General features: G+C 44.6%; 2 protein-coding genes across 2 annotated transcripts; both read right to left on the reverse strand.

Annotated features, from left to right (window-relative positions):
• Positions 1–68: 68 nt before the first annotated feature.
• Positions 69–4,033, reverse strand: LOC120649727 (cleavage stimulation factor subunit 50-like). The gene is made up of 13 exons (XM_039926597.1): positions 3,708–4,033; positions 3,526–3,623; positions 3,355–3,424; positions 3,067–3,150; positions 2,897–2,983; positions 2,580–2,650; positions 2,371–2,422; positions 2,220–2,277; positions 1,713–1,807; positions 1,448–1,602; positions 763–871; positions 478–534; positions 69–403 (listed from the first exon to the last, which is right to left on the reverse strand). The coding sequence occupies exons 1-13, from the start codon at positions 3,885–3,887 to the stop codon at positions 248–250; spliced, it is 1,272 nt and encodes a 423-aa protein (XP_039782531.1). The 5' UTR covers positions 3,888–4,033; the 3' UTR covers positions 69–247.
• Positions 4,034–4,537: 504 nt separating this feature from the next.
• Positions 4,538–8,935, reverse strand: LOC120649729 (solute carrier family 25 member 44-like). The gene is made up of 6 exons (XM_039926598.1): positions 8,613–8,935; positions 7,952–8,333; positions 7,640–7,836; positions 6,758–6,899; positions 5,774–5,927; positions 4,538–5,028 (listed from the first exon to the last, which is right to left on the reverse strand). Exons 1-6 carry the CDS (start codon positions 8,675–8,677, stop codon positions 4,997–4,999), a joined length of 972 nt encoding a protein of 323 aa, XP_039782532.1. The 5' UTR covers positions 8,678–8,935; the 3' UTR covers positions 4,538–4,996.
• Between the last annotated feature and the right edge of the window lie 7,734 nt (positions 8,936–16,669).

The raw sequence follows: 16,669 nt of genomic DNA on the forward strand, positions 1-16,669 counted from the left end.
TTTTAAAATAAAATTGAAAAATAGGTTAAAAATAAAAAAATTCAAGTGGAGAATAAGGAGCTTGTCTCTTTTCTCTCCTCGCAAATGTAACGCGATAAATTAACTGGTAAGTTTACTACAAAGTAAATAAACGTATAGCTTGTACAAATTTCTCCCATATACAACACTCGAGTTACATGAGAAAGATTTATCCTGAAAGAGTACTGCTACAAACAAAGTCTTTATTTGAATGGTTGAATCTACAAGCCTACGCAGTTTGTTTCCAGAATCTGATGGATCTATCGGTTCCGCAAGTAACAAACACTGGTTCTACTGGGGAGTGGTCGAGCCATCTAGGAGCACCGGTGCTGCCAGACGGCAATCTTGCAACCTTTTCAGCAGTAAGTGCATCCCAGACAACAACCTGAAGACCAAGCATTATCACAGTGAGGCTCTATTTGCCCTACTGAATGACATAGATAAAAAATTGGAACTTACCTCGCTGTTTTGTTCGTCAACTGATAGCACAAACTCCTCAGTTTCATTGAAGACAGCCTAAACAAAAGGCCAGTTATTAACTTATTATTGTAGTTAGAGGTATATTTTGGTAGCCTTAGCTGCAAGCTCAAACCAGTCTATTTCGCATTAAGAAAATTGCAACCTTCTGTTTGGAATTTAAGAACACGTTTCCTAAGCTCCGCAACAAAAACATGTAGAATGATTGAAATGAGTAAATTTAATTAAAAAGGATAACCTTACAGAAGCACACATAATTTATCTAACCTGACAACGGAATTGTCTGTGAACAGCTCCTCCATATTGCTTCACAAGTCGTCCAGTGCCAACTTCCCACAACTTCACAGAAGAATCCTTTCCACAAGACAGGAGGTACCTGAAAGAATATTGTAAAGATATTACAAATAGGTAAGATAAAGTGCCACAATTTCATAATTTCCATGAACATTATAAGAAAAGCACTACAAGTATTTGAAGTTCACTATATCATTTTTTCTGTTCAATCTTATATGCAAGGTGCATTCAGACTAAACAATGATATAAATACAATGTCTTTGAGCTTTAGTTCTCAAAAGAAGTTTATATGCAGGTTGTTAATGTATTGCTGAAATATTAGGGCTAATAAAACTTGCTACTCACTCTACAGATTGTCAAACAGTTAGATCTGTCTAAAACACAGGAGTTTCAAATTTCAATGACATCTCACAGATACTTCAGAATCCTGCAAGATTCCTGCATCCCAAATACGGCTTAGGTTGTTACTATCTAGATATAATCTTACAACATATACCTTTTTGTTTGTTCTCTAAACTGAGTCAAACTTACAACACATATCTCTCTTTATTCTCTGAGTTGAACTTACAACATATACCTTTCTCTTTGTTCTTCTCTAAAACAAACAACGACTGAGGTCTTATCTTCAGAGAAGAGCACCTTCCAACAGCTCGCTTACCTCTCATCTTTGGTAAAAACTGCACTAGTAGCTTCTGCAGATCCATGTGCTCCAATAATAGGACGAACACATTCAGCAGATACTCCATCCCAGATGCGCAGAGAACCATCTTTAGAAGCAGTCACATACAAGCTCCCAGTACACGAGTAACGCACCTGGCACCAACATCAGTAAATTGGGCTACAGAGTAAAATTGAGCCACTAATGAGAAAATAACTAATGCAGTCTAATGCTTGTGAATCAGAATAAGGGGAAAAAAAACTACCTGGTTAATGGCAGAACTAGAATCCTGTGGATTTGCTGATAAAAAGCATGTGAAAGTGTTTACATCATACAGATGAGCAACTGGGTGATCAGTTCCTGCAAATATTTTTATCAGCACCAGTTGCTTCCAGGATTTGCATACTTAACATACTGAAATGAATTTTCATAAAAAAAGGTATATTCGAATTTACAAAACACAAAACCTCTAGATGATATACTTGCAGTATTTTCTAAATGTCCAAGAAGCAGAAACTTCTTGATACAGGAACAAAATTCAAAATCAAATCCTTGAGCTAAAATATCAAAAAAAAAACTTGTTAAAACAATTAAACTACTTGACTGGATAATAACTAAAATATGTTAAACCGTTTTTTCCTTAAACAATACTAAACGATTATAATTTCACAACCATGCAGAAGAGTCAATGCATTGATATCAGAAATCAAGAATCAGTATATAACAGCACAATTACTGGTAAACTTTAAATTGAGTGAAAGGAATGTCGTACCTGCTAAAAGGTAATCCCCACATGGATGAAAACATACAGATCTAACATTATGAGTATCCTGTCCAAGTATTAACAAGTGAGCCTTGATATATGAAATGAACACACCATGCTAGACAATATAGCGATACATTGGGTTACTAGAATTTACTACCTGAATAACTCTGAATGCTTTCCTTGCATTGGTTTTTGAGAAGTCAAAGAATCTGTTGGGCAAATTTCACGTTCAGGGAAATAACAAAGAGATCAATTAATACCACAAAAAAAATATTCAAATAATTGGAAGGTATGCTTAATCCCAGTATGAGCACCTCAAATATTCAATCAAACAGCAAGGAGAGTAGACATCAAGGATTAGCATACTTTATTGTATTGTCTTTTGAAGCTGATATCAGTATTGGACTCTCAGGATGAAAATCGAGATCGTTGATGGGCTGCAAGAAATCAAATGTTTACCAGCTGGCAGAGGGCATGTTAGAAATTAAATCAATGGAAAATAAAGGAAGCCACTAGAGTACATGAATTTATGTGTTACAACAATGCTTCACAAAGCTCAGTGGGCAAATTTTAACTAAAAACTGCAGGAGCCTGAACCAGAAGCAATCTTGTGGAAGTGTTGAAAACAGTCTTACAGCCTTGAACAGTAAAGATACCCATATATGAACATAAGACATGCTCACCTGCATGTGATCATAAAATGTACGTATCGCTGGCCGGGCATTGCCATCTTTGGAGTCTCCTACCATCGTCTGCTTAACTTTAGCAACCTGCAAGAGAGAGAGCAACAGTGAGTTGCAAGTACAAAACAGCAGAAGCCCACATTGCACTTAGAGTGGCAATTCAAGCTCACCTCAAAGAACTTAATGGATGTGTCAGCACTTCCAGTTGCAAAATACTTGCCATCAGGACTAAATTTCGCACACCGGGCAATGTTCTAGAGAAAATACAAGGGTAAGCCGTAAGCCAATAAACATCAGCAAAATTCGATGCCAAATCATTAGTAGAATCTCAAGCTTACACATAATAACAGAACTGCTGCAAGTGCAAAGTGCGGAATGCAGTAGTAAATGTTCAGTAAACAGTAGATTGACACAAAAATAGCGGTGCAATAGCAAGGAAAAACTAGAAACATACGCACCTTATGGTCAGAGACGTGCCTCGCCTCGTGCTTGGGGAAGCTCTTGGACGAACCCCTGACATCCTGCACACTACACAGCATCGGCGTCAACACACACCACTCACTACTCTGCACCAGAACCAAATACACAATCGCGAGGCAACACCACGGGCGAGCAAGGTTAGGGTATACCCGAAATCCACGGCACCGGAGCCGAGCGGCGGCACCACCCCACCAAACCCGGCGGAGTCGAACGCGGAAGCGGCACCTCCTCGCTCCGCCGCGAGGCCCTGCGAACTGACAGCGAGGGTTTAGGCCGGTGCAGAAGAAAATCATAGGCGGGAAGATGGGGAGGGTTGGGGGGGGGGGGGGACCTTGGCGACGAGGCGGAGGAGGTGGTTGGCGGGGACAGAGTCGGCGTCGGAGAGGGGGGTCATGGTGGTGGCGGCGGCAACGGCTGCGGCGGCCTGCCCGAGCCTCTGGCCGCGGAGGTGGGCCACGATGAGGGCGTTCACCTGCCGCAGCAGCTTCGCCTCCTGCACCGCCTCGTCCATTGCTTCGTCCTCGTCGCTTCGATTTCCCTCCCTCCCCGCTCCGGAGGCCGACCCAAAATGCTTCGACGCCTTCCTGCGCGGCGGATTCGGTTTGTACTGCGATCTGTGACTGGACTGAAGCTGAAGAGTAGCAAAGCTCCGAAGCCCAGTCCTTTGTTCGAGTATTCGTGAAAAGTGCCACCCGTGCCTCTTACATGTGGGCCCATGACCACATCTCAGAGAATTGGGGGCAAATCCCGAACAAAAACCGTTAAAATCGTTGAGTTCGGGTTACAAGTATGAATATATATATTATATATGGCACAACATATCGCTCGTGTAAAATTCATATGGCGTAAGACCTCTGTTTTGCAGAGAATACGCTAGTTCCTCGTCCTCCATTGCAATCTATTTCCAAAAATCAAGCATGGATCATCGTTCAAAAAAAGAATCATGGATGCCTAACCTGAACACTGACCGGAGGTGAAAATGGTACCACCCACAAAAATTCAGGAAAACGATTGTAGCTTGAGCGCCAAATTAAACGCATCCAGGACACCCTAAGCGATTTGTTAGCTTACTAAAGCATGAAAATATGATTTCCATAGTGATTCATTGAACATGGGTACAGCAACATTTCCACTTTTTGCATTCCGTGGGCAGATCAAAAGGACAAGAAACCACATGTACATTGGCAAATAAAATAGTCAAAACGAGCATCTTTTGGAAACATCGCTCCATGTCAATTACAACTGGTCTCTATCATCCAGCGCCATAGCAAGCCTTGATGTTTCAAAGAATGAGAAGTGTGTACATCTGATCTCTTTTATATGTCCATCTAAAATAATCTTCCTAATCCATATTCAACATAAGCGGGCAAAAAAAATAAGGGCCCCTGTATTTTCGAAAATACTGCCCAGAGAACCAAAGTTTTGTATGGACTATTGTCTAGCATCAAATTAAGTCTTTAACACCGTCAAACATCCATGCTTAATGCTTTCGCCTATGTCAGCAAGAACTGGAGCTTCAGTAGGGTGTCACTGTTGTTGACGTATAGCATTATTTCACTTCTGCTAATACAAAACTTCCAGCATTGTAGAAATTGCATTGGTTTTAAGGCGACTCAGAAGTCAGACCTCTTCATCTTTAGCACACAAGCGCTCTGTGGGGAAACAAATGTAAACTACAGTAAGGCCAGCAGAATAGTTTTTCTTGAACAAACAGCAAATAGTTTGACTTCAGGTCAAAATTACCAAAATTAAATGTATGTTCTCATCCAAATATTGTTTTTGCATACAACTGTAAACAACTTATATGAAAGATCTTTAACTACACAACTTAGATGATATAGATGTTTAATTACATGTAGAATTACCCACTAAACACTGAAATGCCCACTGATTCAGTAGAAATAGGAAAACATAATGAGTGATTTTATACAAAGGACAAATTGGTTTCTTTTGCAGAGGTTACATCCAAATAGACCAGATTCACAAATGAGCAAAGCAACTGATAGTATTTGCTATTTGCATGTGCTAATGTTTAGCATGCAGCCACCCTACAGGAAATAAAGTGTGCTCCTTGGCATTAAAGCAAGCAAGTTTTCATGTAAGGTAGCAGCTTTGTTCAGAAAAAGTAAAAAGGTTCCACACTCCGATTTTAGTCAAGATTTTCATTGCTCATGAAACTTATGGTACAACTTACAAGAGAAATTGATTGGAGATGCCGGTTGACCTGAATAATCCATATAAACTAAATTCTAAATGTGAACTATTGAGCATGTAAACTCAACTTGCATGAGCTGCAGTAAAATATGCCACCATATATGCATGTGACTATCATTTGGTACAGTAGTCAAGGAACCAGGAGCATAAGTATACATTTGACAAGGGGAGGTGAAAACATACTCAGATATTCGTAGCATACTATCATCGAGGTACCCCAAGCTGATGAACTGAAAAATCTTGGACCTAACCCTCTGTACAAACCTTTCCATCCATCTTCAGCAATCAATCTTTTAACTACTTGCCCAGCTTTTGGCTTATTTTCGTTATCCATTACCTGAAAGGGAAGGGAAAAAACTTGATGAAATCATATAGCACAAATATAAAATGCAACAACAAAATAAAGATAAACAATATGCTGTACTATCACTGCAAAATCAACAAATTTAACATAGGAATAGATGAAGAGAGATTTTGAACACAATGGTCAAAATATAGGGTTGTGAGAACTATCAGGTATGGTAGTTGATCTCTCCAAATGTAACATGTGATATTTGGGGATATATGAAGCCCGTTGTTAAAATGCAAGCCATATCCCTGGCATACTCATAGTCAGTTTGAAAGTGTTAACTTTTGTCACTCACAAGCAATGAGGTCATAGATAGATCAAGTTTTTCCAAAAAAACAGGTTGGGGCTGCTTTTGCTTACTCCTTTCCTTGGTACTGCCCAGCAGGAAAGAAAAGAGAGTTTCTTTTAGACCTTAAAACAGATCTATGCCAAATTAATCACGGTATGCCAGCAGAAAATAGATAGCTGTAAAAATAGAAGCAGATATTGCTTTAATATAGAGAGCAATACAGCATTCCAGTCTAGCACCTCAACACCACTCATTAGACAATATACCAGTATAAAAAACATCTAGGTCTTCAAGTCTGGCATCAAATATACTTCCAAGACAAAATATCCATGTCCCTAGACTTAGTGGCATTGTATAATATGGAATCAAATTATAGAAAAATGAGAAGCATTAATGTACTGTAAAGTCAGGAATTATTAGTCACAAGCATAAACCTGACAACATATAGCCCTAAAAAATGGCCTGACAAAATATAGACCACTCAAATCAAGTTACAAGATTAAACAGCGAACAGAGTGTCACAGAGTACCTGCAGCCTGGTCTTGATTGTATCTATGGGAGTTGTAACAAAAGAGGTCACTGCACCAGCAATAACTCCACCTGACGCTTGAACACCAACTATTTTCATTTGGCTAGGAGCCTCTTCTTTGTTTTTCCAATGGCCAAGAGCACTGTTCATACATGTACAAAGAGAACGACAGTGAATTACTTCAGCTAAGTTAACAAGATAAGAAAACTAGGAGCCTCTTCTTTATTTTTCCAATGGCCAAGAGCACTGTTCAGACATGTACAGAGAATGACAGTGAATTACTTCAGCTAAGTTAACAAGATAAGAAATCTAATCTTTCAACCATCAACCAGGAAGAAATAAACTAACAAATGGAACTGATTCTGGGACGCTTACATACATACTCTTGAAAACAGTAACAGCATACTAACAGATCCTGTTTCCATTAAGTGAGTGATGGCTGGACTCATGCCCTTTACTCATCATATTTCTTTAGGTTGGTAATTAACCTCTCTGAACTGCCAACGTATGGAACAGTCTATGTACTTTATTCAACTCCCCGTTTGGTTAGTTATCAAACTTATCCTGGCAAACTTTTCAGCAGTGGAGCAAATGTGAATTGATCACCACAATAAATCAGCACACCACAGCATGCATTGGTATGCATTCTTGTTTCTAAAATATATATTGACACAATAGAACAAGCATCAGGAAACAAAATTGCAATTATAACTGCAGTTTGGGCATCAAGAAGTGCAGATTGAAAAGTTTGTGGGAGGGTGAAAAATACTAATTCAAATTATCATGATGTAGAAATGTATTGCTTGCCTTTTTCTGTTAAACATAATAGAATGCGCAAGACTGAGAGGAACATAGTGGTGTGTCAATCAGATTATTCCTAACCTCCAAATTATGCGCTGACTGGATCCATAACTCGCCCACCACACAGCACTAGATGGTGCGTAGGTCATAACAGACAACCCAAATCCTCTGTACAGCCCCCTAATCCCATCAGCCTTTATGACCTTTCGAGCAACATCTATTCCACCTTTATACCTGGCGTTACCAGAATATCCTTGAACCATCAATTTCTGGCTTATCTGAAACATTCCAATGTACAACGCAATAAACACAATATTCTAGTGTGATAACAGCAACATATCATAAGCTCATTTTGCCTCTATAGAACATGTAAAGGGAAAACAATAGGCATACCACATCAATCGGAACAAAAATAGCCTGTGAACATGTTGACGCTGACAGACCAGCAAGGCCATTGGCAAAGGCGGCCTGCACCGGCTCTGACAGCTTGAAGGGCTCAACAAGCTTGAGCGAGGCTGCTTTGGTTGTCTCAAGCGCCGTGAGGAAGATGATCCTAGTTGGGACAGCCCCGATGATAACAGTAAGAAAACCTCGGTACAGCCCTGGCACACCGTCCACCTTGAGGATGTTCTTGAAGGTAGCCAACGCGTTCCTCCTCAAGGCGTCCCCAGAGGCCACCTGCATCCGGGTCTTTACCACCGAGACCGGGTACAGCGCCACAGTGACGCCGCTGAACATGCCAGCGCCCACCACGTAGAGCTTGGTCTTGTCGAGGCTGCAACATTTCAGCACCGCAATTTGAGAAACAGAACAAGCATCAGAAACAGACTGCCAGAACCCCGGAATCAGCTAGAACTCCCCGAATCGCGCCCCATCCAGGAGCAAGACCAACCATGTTCAAATCCTCAAACCACAATTCCCAATCCTAACGCCAATCCCGAATAGGGCGGAGGACACGCTTCAACGATCGGAGCTAAATATCCAGGACCGCAAGAAACGGGGCAATCGGCGCGGAATGGAAACCTAAGGAATTACAGGATCGGCGGTTGCTTACTTGTCCCAGTTGATCTCCGTCTGGTGGAGCGACGGGATCTTGGCGGCCCTGGTGGTCGTGTCCATGGCCGCGCCGCTCGAATCTCCTCGCTTCCTCTACCAATCCGCGACTCCCGAGGCGAGAACCGAAGGGGGGCGCCGCCTCGGCGCGGCCGGAGCCGTGGACTCGGCTCGGCAAGAATGGCGAGTGGGGCTGCTGCGGGCAGCGGCCCTGTGGCTTCCTCCCGTTTTCCCTTTTCCGCTTCCGTGCTCTTTTTCTTTTTGTCCGCAACAACCTCCTCTCCAAGAATGAGAGAGCATGTGTTCCTCGCCGGGGGTCTACCGCCCGGCAGGGGGCGGTAGGGATCTATATGTAAATAAATATTTTTTTTCGCAGAGGTCCTTGGCGGGAGCCTGCCGCCCCCCTGCCGGGCGGCAGGCTCCCGCCCCAAATATAAAACTCCGCCCCTTCCCTCGCGTCCTCATTTTCTGCCCACGAGATCCAGAGAGGGGAGAGAGAGAGATGAGGGGTGAGGGAGGTAATTCCACCGGCGAAGCCCTGCCGGATTTTGGATCCGAACCGCAGGTAACCAATATTTCTCAACTTTGTCATTCCAAAATTTTTGTATGTTTAATTTTATGATTAGTATTTTTTATTATTGTAAGCACTTAGGGTTCGGATTAGTGGTTATAATTGAAGCCATAGCATATTTCTAGATATTAGATTAATTAAAATGAAGTCTTTGGATGGCCAGATATGTCGAGCAAAGTGCCGTTTCAAGTTCATTACGGTGACTTCTATAGAATTACTCATGATTCCTATGGAGTAAATCTATCAGCATTGGAAAGAAGACAGTGCAGTCTAGATAAACCCCTAGAGAGGAGTTTTGAGTCCATACGGAAATGTCTTTACATGATGTTCAATGTGAATCCAAAGACTCATTTGCTTACAGTTCATACCTTGACTTCCTGGGAAACTAATGGGGATTTCTGGGAGTTGACGCATATAAGTAGTACGGAAGAATGACAATATTACATGCACGCAGCTCTTAAAAGTGGGTGGCCTCTCGCAATGGTAATTCAGATTCACCAGAAGACCGGTGATTTAGGTGAAGGGTCAACACACACAACATCTGACTGCAATGAAGAGATGGAAGAGGATAAAGAAGAAGAGAACATGCAAGCTCCAGAACCAGAACCAAAACCACAAGGTTTGGCAGATGATACCGAGCGGATACCTGGAATTGTGGAGGAAATGGAGAAAGAAGACCAGGATGCGCTAATAATGGAGCAATGTGGGGACTCATCGGACGATGAGGACGATGAGCGCTTCCCAGTGCTAGGTGAATGGCGTGAAGAGGGTTTTTGGGAATCCAGTGGTACAAGATATTAAGAGTTCGGAGTTTGAATACAGAGTGAATGAGGTTGTACAAGGGGCAAAGTATCGTACCATTGAGGATGTGAAGGATGCTGTGAAGCTCTGGGCTGTATCTCTGAGGAAGGAATTCAGAGTACTGAAGTCTAGCAGCAAAGAATATGAGGTGAGGTGTGCAGATAGAGACTGTACATGGCGAGTGCATGCATACAAGGGAAAGTTCAAGACACACTGGGAATGATCAATTGTTACACCACATACTTGTAGATTGACAGGTGTTATGGGACATCATCATAATATCACATCAACTTTCGTGGCTAAGAAGATGTATGGGGTGATTCTTGACAAAATGGATTACGAGCCTGCATTGATAATTAGGGACATTGAACAGAATTTTCAGTATGTGATCAGCTATGCAAAGGCTTGGCGGGCTAAACAAAAAGTATTTGAGATGATGTTTGGCACTTATGAAGCATCATATGACAACCTACCTCGTATGCTTGAAGCAATTGTGCACAGAAATCCTGAAAGTGCTTTTGATACATACAGTGTACCGAGCTTGTCAGGGGGGCCAAGCATTCTGCTGCGAGCTTTCTTCTGCATTGGAGCATGTGTGAGGGCATTCATTTACTGTCTTCCTATTCTGTGTATTGACGGCACTTTCCTTACAGGGAAATATAAGGGAACAATATTGACGGCAATCGGAATTGATTGTAACAAGCAGATAGTTCCCATCGTGTAACATCCCAGTTTTCATCACGATTAAGCTTGGATGTTTTCTTGTCATGGTAAAATTTAGAATTTTCTAGAAATAGATATTTATAGGGAACTTAGATATTTGTAGGGAACTTCCTAGAGTGTGACAAGTGTCACTCATCCAAAAGGGTATGGGTGCCTATATAAAGAGAGTGCCACCCCTTGCCATGCCATACTACTCCACTCCATCCCACACACATCCAAGGGCATGGTAGAAGTGAGCATAGGTAGAGTGTGCTAGGTGTGTGTTCCTTTGTTGCTCCAATAAGGTAAGCGTCTTTATAAGTGCTAGTCTTCCGGTTAAGCTTAGTACTTAGTGTATAAGTTGTGATCCATCGAAGGTTGGCTCTGCCGCCCGGGATCACAAAAGGGTCTGGGCTTCATCGAAGGTTGGCTCTGCCACCCGGAAGCCAGCTTCATCTGTTGGTAGGTGTTGGCGCTCCTTAAGTACCCGCTTTATCCCTTGTTTATCCTTGATAATGGCATGAATTAAATATCAAAATCACTAACCGTCCTAACCCCAGCCTAATTATTAGTCATTTTCACATTTGCACATATATTTTGGAGGAACTTCGTTTTTGCAGGTTTTTGGCCTTTTTTGGAGCATGAAATGATGAGGCCCGTGATCGAGCGCTAACACGGAGAAAGACGAAGGCCAAAGCCCAAAGGAAGGACCAAAGCCCATGTTGATTCGAAGCCCATTCATACACATCCACCTTCCAAGAGAGCCCAAGAACCAAAGCACGAAGCCGTAAAACTCTGGGGACTTAAACAGAGGATGCTGGAGCTTGGACGACAAGCACCCCTATCTAAATCGCGGAGATAATGACGTCTAAAGCCACATGTAAAGGTGAAGAAAGTCAAAATGTCGATAAAAGCCACATGAAGGAAGATGGGCTTGAGATTTGGAGGTTTACCCATGAGATCAACTCAGCCCGAGAGATATTCGCGCAAACAGCATGATCTTTCGGTGCGGATTCAGAGACTTAAACGGCCTCTAATGGAAAAAAGGTTGAATACCAAAGTTGTGGGCCTCGATGAGAGCTTCGATTTGGACATATGGAAGGCCCAATTCGGGTCAAGGAGCTAGGAGATATGGCCCCCGAAATACCTGCTGCGCAGACAAGTCCGAAATCAGACAGATTTTCTTCCGAGGCTGTTTTGGGGATCTTATCTTCGTTTCCAAGGAAAGCAATGAATACCAAAGTTGGAGATAATTTCGTGGCACACAATCTGGACACCGATTTTGCATTATTTAGAGTCCGGACATAGGAGATATGGCATCGGCAAGGAAGGGCTGCGAAACAGGAAAATCTGGACGAGGCTGATTTTATTCAAACCAAGTTTGCTTCTCTCCCAAGGAAGATCTCGTGCAAGGCAAGGTGGAACACGTCCCAAGGCTCCCCAAGGGCATAAATACAACCCCCTAGGCGCCCAAGGGAGGGGATTCAATCCACCCAGAACTCGACGAAAACCTAGGGCTAAGACCGGAGGGAGACGACGGCCGCCGCAAGTCTTCGAGGGTACCTAAGAGATGGCTTAGGCCACCCCTAGCCGCCATGGCATCCCTGCGAGGTTGTGCCATGGTGGGGTTCGAGAGTCATCCCCAACATTCGTCGGGGTATGTACACACACGATGGTGATATCAATCTACTCTTTATTCTAGTTATCTCGACTTTGGTCTACTTCAATGCATGCTTTCTTTCTCATATGTAATGCATCCATATGTTCATAGTAAGATTAGATCTATTCGTGGTAATTAGTCTACATCTTGCGGATATGTTGAGGTAGCATGTTTTATCTAGTGGTTGATTACCCTGGTGTGGTGACAGCATGGCGGAGGGAAAAGTTCTAGCGATGACATGATGTGGAATAGGATCGATGGCGAGTACCATGGGAGTCTGGGGTAAAGCTTTGGGAAACCTTAGGCGTCGACACGCACCTCGCTCCGGCGACCTTGGGAAAGTAGGCCGCTTGTGAGCTGCCTTTCTGAGAGATGATTTCATGTACCTTTAGTTGAGATGCAATCTATGCTTTGATCACCTTTTTCACTAGAACCGTACCTAGAGACGATAGGCCCTAGCTCCTTGGTTGTGTTATCTCATCTACGGTTGTGGGTGTGATGAACACTTATGCTTCATTCATATCTATCAAGTGTTCAATTTATATGCAATCTTCGCTTCATGTTTAGGATAGGTTTGATAGATTAGATGGAAAACCCTAGTCGGTTCGCTTCCGATCCACGGATGATAAACCTTGGGGGGGTACTCTAAGGGAAAAACTACCACGATCCGTGCGCTTGCGGTACGTAAATTGGCGCTTTAAGAAGCGTCAACAGTAGGCTCTGCCTCCCGTAAGCAAAAGGCGGCTCTGCCGTCAAAAGGACCCGGTACATTAAGTAACTAGAAGCTGACCGACTCTGAAGTGAGTTGGTGTAGATCCTCAACTTAGTAGGGTCACCTCAATTTCCAACAATCACTAAAATAAAACTTATGTTGCAATTAAACTAGTAACGTAAAATAATACTAACGTTATACGAGGTATTACATAACTACTAGGTAAACTATTTTATACTCTTGCCTTGTGTTAGTACATTCGTTCCCTCCAATAACCAGCATATGCATGCTTGCACCTACGACAAAAATCATCTCGTCTCTTTCCATTAAAGCCTCTCAAGTCACCGTACCATGCCATAATTCCCAGACAATCTTGACAGCGCCTACCTCCTTTGCCATAACTTCATCATTCCCTGGAAGCCACAGAGTACCCACACCATTGACCTTGAAAAGACCCGTCATGGCAGCACCCACCTCACCCACGCCGCTGCAGCGTCCTCGCCGGCTTTGCCGCCTCGACGCTCGCGCTTTCAGCGCTGCCACTATTCGCGTTGACGGCGAGCTATCGCAGCGCACGCCGTCGCCCGTCCCTGCGTCCTGCGCGACGCCGCTGCTGCTCTCCTCGCCTATAAAAGGAGCAAGGCCGTGACGAGCCCCGTCACCAGCCCAAGCACACCGAGCCGCTTCGCTCCGCTAGCTGAACCACTCCTCCCGAGCCCAGCTCACTCACGAAACGAAGTTCCAACAGTTGGCCCTCTTCCTCGAGCTGTTCCGCGCCAAGGTGAGATGGCAGGCAGCTCCCCCGACCATTAACTCCACTAATAAAGGCCAAAAACACCCCCAGGCCGTGAGCACTTAATCCAAATTATTCTACCAATCAATATTGTAAACTCAATATCTCCTTCATATCAACTCCTTTTCACGTAACTCTTTTTCCTAAACTCTCCTCAAATCATATACTATCTATTCCTCATATTTTCATCTCCATTTAAGCTTATTTTATTGCTTGCTTGTGTTTGTTTGCCGGTTGTGCCGTTTTCGCCCGTAGATCACGGAGTGACCGAGGAGGAGCTTGCCAAGGAGCCAGAAGACCCGTACCACGAGCAGGAAGCCGCCGCCGCCGACGCGTACGCAAGCGAAGGCAAGTTTCATCGACCCCTACGTGAGCGGTTGCATCCATGTGAGGACGTTTAGCTGTAGCCTGGGTCTAGGATCGATTACATATACCAGTACTTGAGTGATTGAGTGTGCTCATGCATGCATCTGAGTAGTCATGCATATCCAGAGCTGAGACTAGGATACAAAGGGATCTGGCTGAGACCAGGGCAGCTGGGTGTGCTGGAGCCCGCGCTACCGTGGTGGTAGACTGGCGGGTGAGTGCTACCGTGGTGGTAGGCTCGAGTTGGTATGTTGAGGGATGGTTGCTGCCCTGGTGAACCATAAGGATCGAGTTGTTTTGACATCTCACCTAGCTTACTTTAGTATGACCACAGATTCCGGTATGGGACGGACTTAGCCTAATCCCACTGGTTAGCCTTACGGTCGCAGGGATGGTTTACGGGTATGGACCATTGAGGTCAGGGCCCGAGGGTTTGTGCGGCCGGGCTGGGGCGTGACCACGGCTGGGTGTCGGCTATGTCGGTTGTCCGTTCGGGTAGTCGAGCGTGTGGGTACAGTGTACGACCTCTGCAGAGTGTATAATCCATTCGAATGGTCCGTGCCCACGGTATGGGCAGACTACGGTGTGGTCCTGACAACTAGTGAGCTACCTACTATGGGTTGTGTCGGGAAGAGTTGCATACCATTAGTTGCATTGCTAATGCATTGTGTTCAATGTGCATCGTGCATGTCATTTCCCCTCCCGTAGGGTGAGGTGGAGCTTGCTGTGTACTTTTGTACTCATCCCTGTTGATTTTTCTCCAGAGGATTCTAACTTTGTGCCAGAAGACTATGAGTAGATCGTGTCCGCACCCAAGCTGATCGAGTGGAGCCGTGATGGATGAAGAGCTAGTTCTCCAGACCGTCATGCTAGTCGTTATCCTATGGTTGTTCTGTGTAGCGTTGTGTTGTCACTTCACCCCTCGTGTACGTGTTGAATAAAGCTCTGTATGACTCTAGACTCCACTTGATGTAACATGTATTATGCCGGAGACCTTATTCGGTAATTAATACATGATTTAGCCTTGATCTTCGGGTCGGGGCGCTTCAGGTGGTATCAGAGCCATGCTTGGCTGTAGGACGCGAACCGGTAGTAAACGATGACCGTAGGAGCCCTAGGATGGTCAATCCTTGAAAATATATTACTCCTTAAACTTTATCGTTGTTATGCTAACCCTGGCTTTGTAAGTCAGATGGCGGATGACTGGACAACCACCTACTGCATCAACGAAGATGGATTCCCCAGAGTGCTTTATGCTGCCACGGTGTGACTTGGTATTCCGGAACGTCCAGAGTACGTGGGTCGCGAGTTCATGGAGCATGGCACCAAAAGCTGTGAGGTCACCATCCATATTGGCGCCAGCGATAAGTACTTAGAGATGCATCCCTGGAGCGTCACCGCCACTGGAGCTCGTATGCCTGACACCATTCAACTTGCAGCTCGCAAGGCGCTGCGGTACCTATGCCAGATGTTTGAATGGCACTTGGGTTCCACCCCCATGAAGTACTTTCCACCATTGGATCGTAGCCGTCCTGCTTGGGCGGCGAGGATCCGCAACCTGGAAAGCCCCACAGGGACAGAGAAGAACCCCACAGTTGTCGCTATGTCTGGCTATTTGCTTAGTCTCGACGATTTGTGCGACCAACTGCATCAGCATGTGAGAGATTTAATCCAGCGTGCTGAGAGAGCGGAGTCCCGTTGGCGTAGGGCTAAACTGGCTGTAGCCTAGGCAGAAGCCCGAGCAGCCGAAGCTGAAAGCCGCCTTGCCGTAGCCGAAGAGAACCTTAGGGAGCAGGCAGATCGCCATAGTCAGCTCCTTAGGGGTGTCTACCTAGTGGACCGTGCCAAGCGCAAGGAACGCCATCCCAGGACTGCCGCGGAGCTGCCAATCCTAGAGGGAATTCCGCTATGTTCCTCGTCCCAACCGCGCTGGAGGATTTGTGAATCAGTGCCGCCCACGCCTCCCGCATCTCCCCGAGATCCCGGAAACAGTGACCCCGAAGACCGTGTTGTAGGGTTCAGTAGTCGAGTCGTCCCGGCCGACCCTTAAAAGTCTAGCCGCGATATTGTAATCCGTCGTGTCATGTATCCCTGCTTGTTTGAATGAATGCTTGTGTGGTGCTTGAATGATTCGTTTGTGTTGTGTGCTATTATATATATACAAATCTACCCCAGCAATATACTAGGGGAGTCACCTAATCTTGCCCTCCTTGGCCGTAGATGTCTCGTCGTTCGAGCTGAGTCCAGGGACTCCATGCTCAGGAAGACGGTGACGAGGTCAACCCGAGAAACCAAGCCCCTCTGAATGTAGCCCCAGAAGCACCAGAAAATGAACACCTACCGCCGCTACCTCCCCGTGCCCCAGCACCCATTGATCTGGCAGCCATATTACAACAGCAGAACCAACTCCTCCAAGTTCTTGTGACCACTCTCAGAACCCAAGCTCAAGGCAA

This window comes from Panicum virgatum, chromosome 9K (genome assembly GCF_016808335.1).
Source record: "Panicum virgatum strain AP13 chromosome 9K, P.virgatum_v5, whole genome shotgun sequence".
Lineage (NCBI taxonomy): Eukaryota > Viridiplantae > Streptophyta > Magnoliopsida > Poales > Poaceae > Panicum > Panicum virgatum.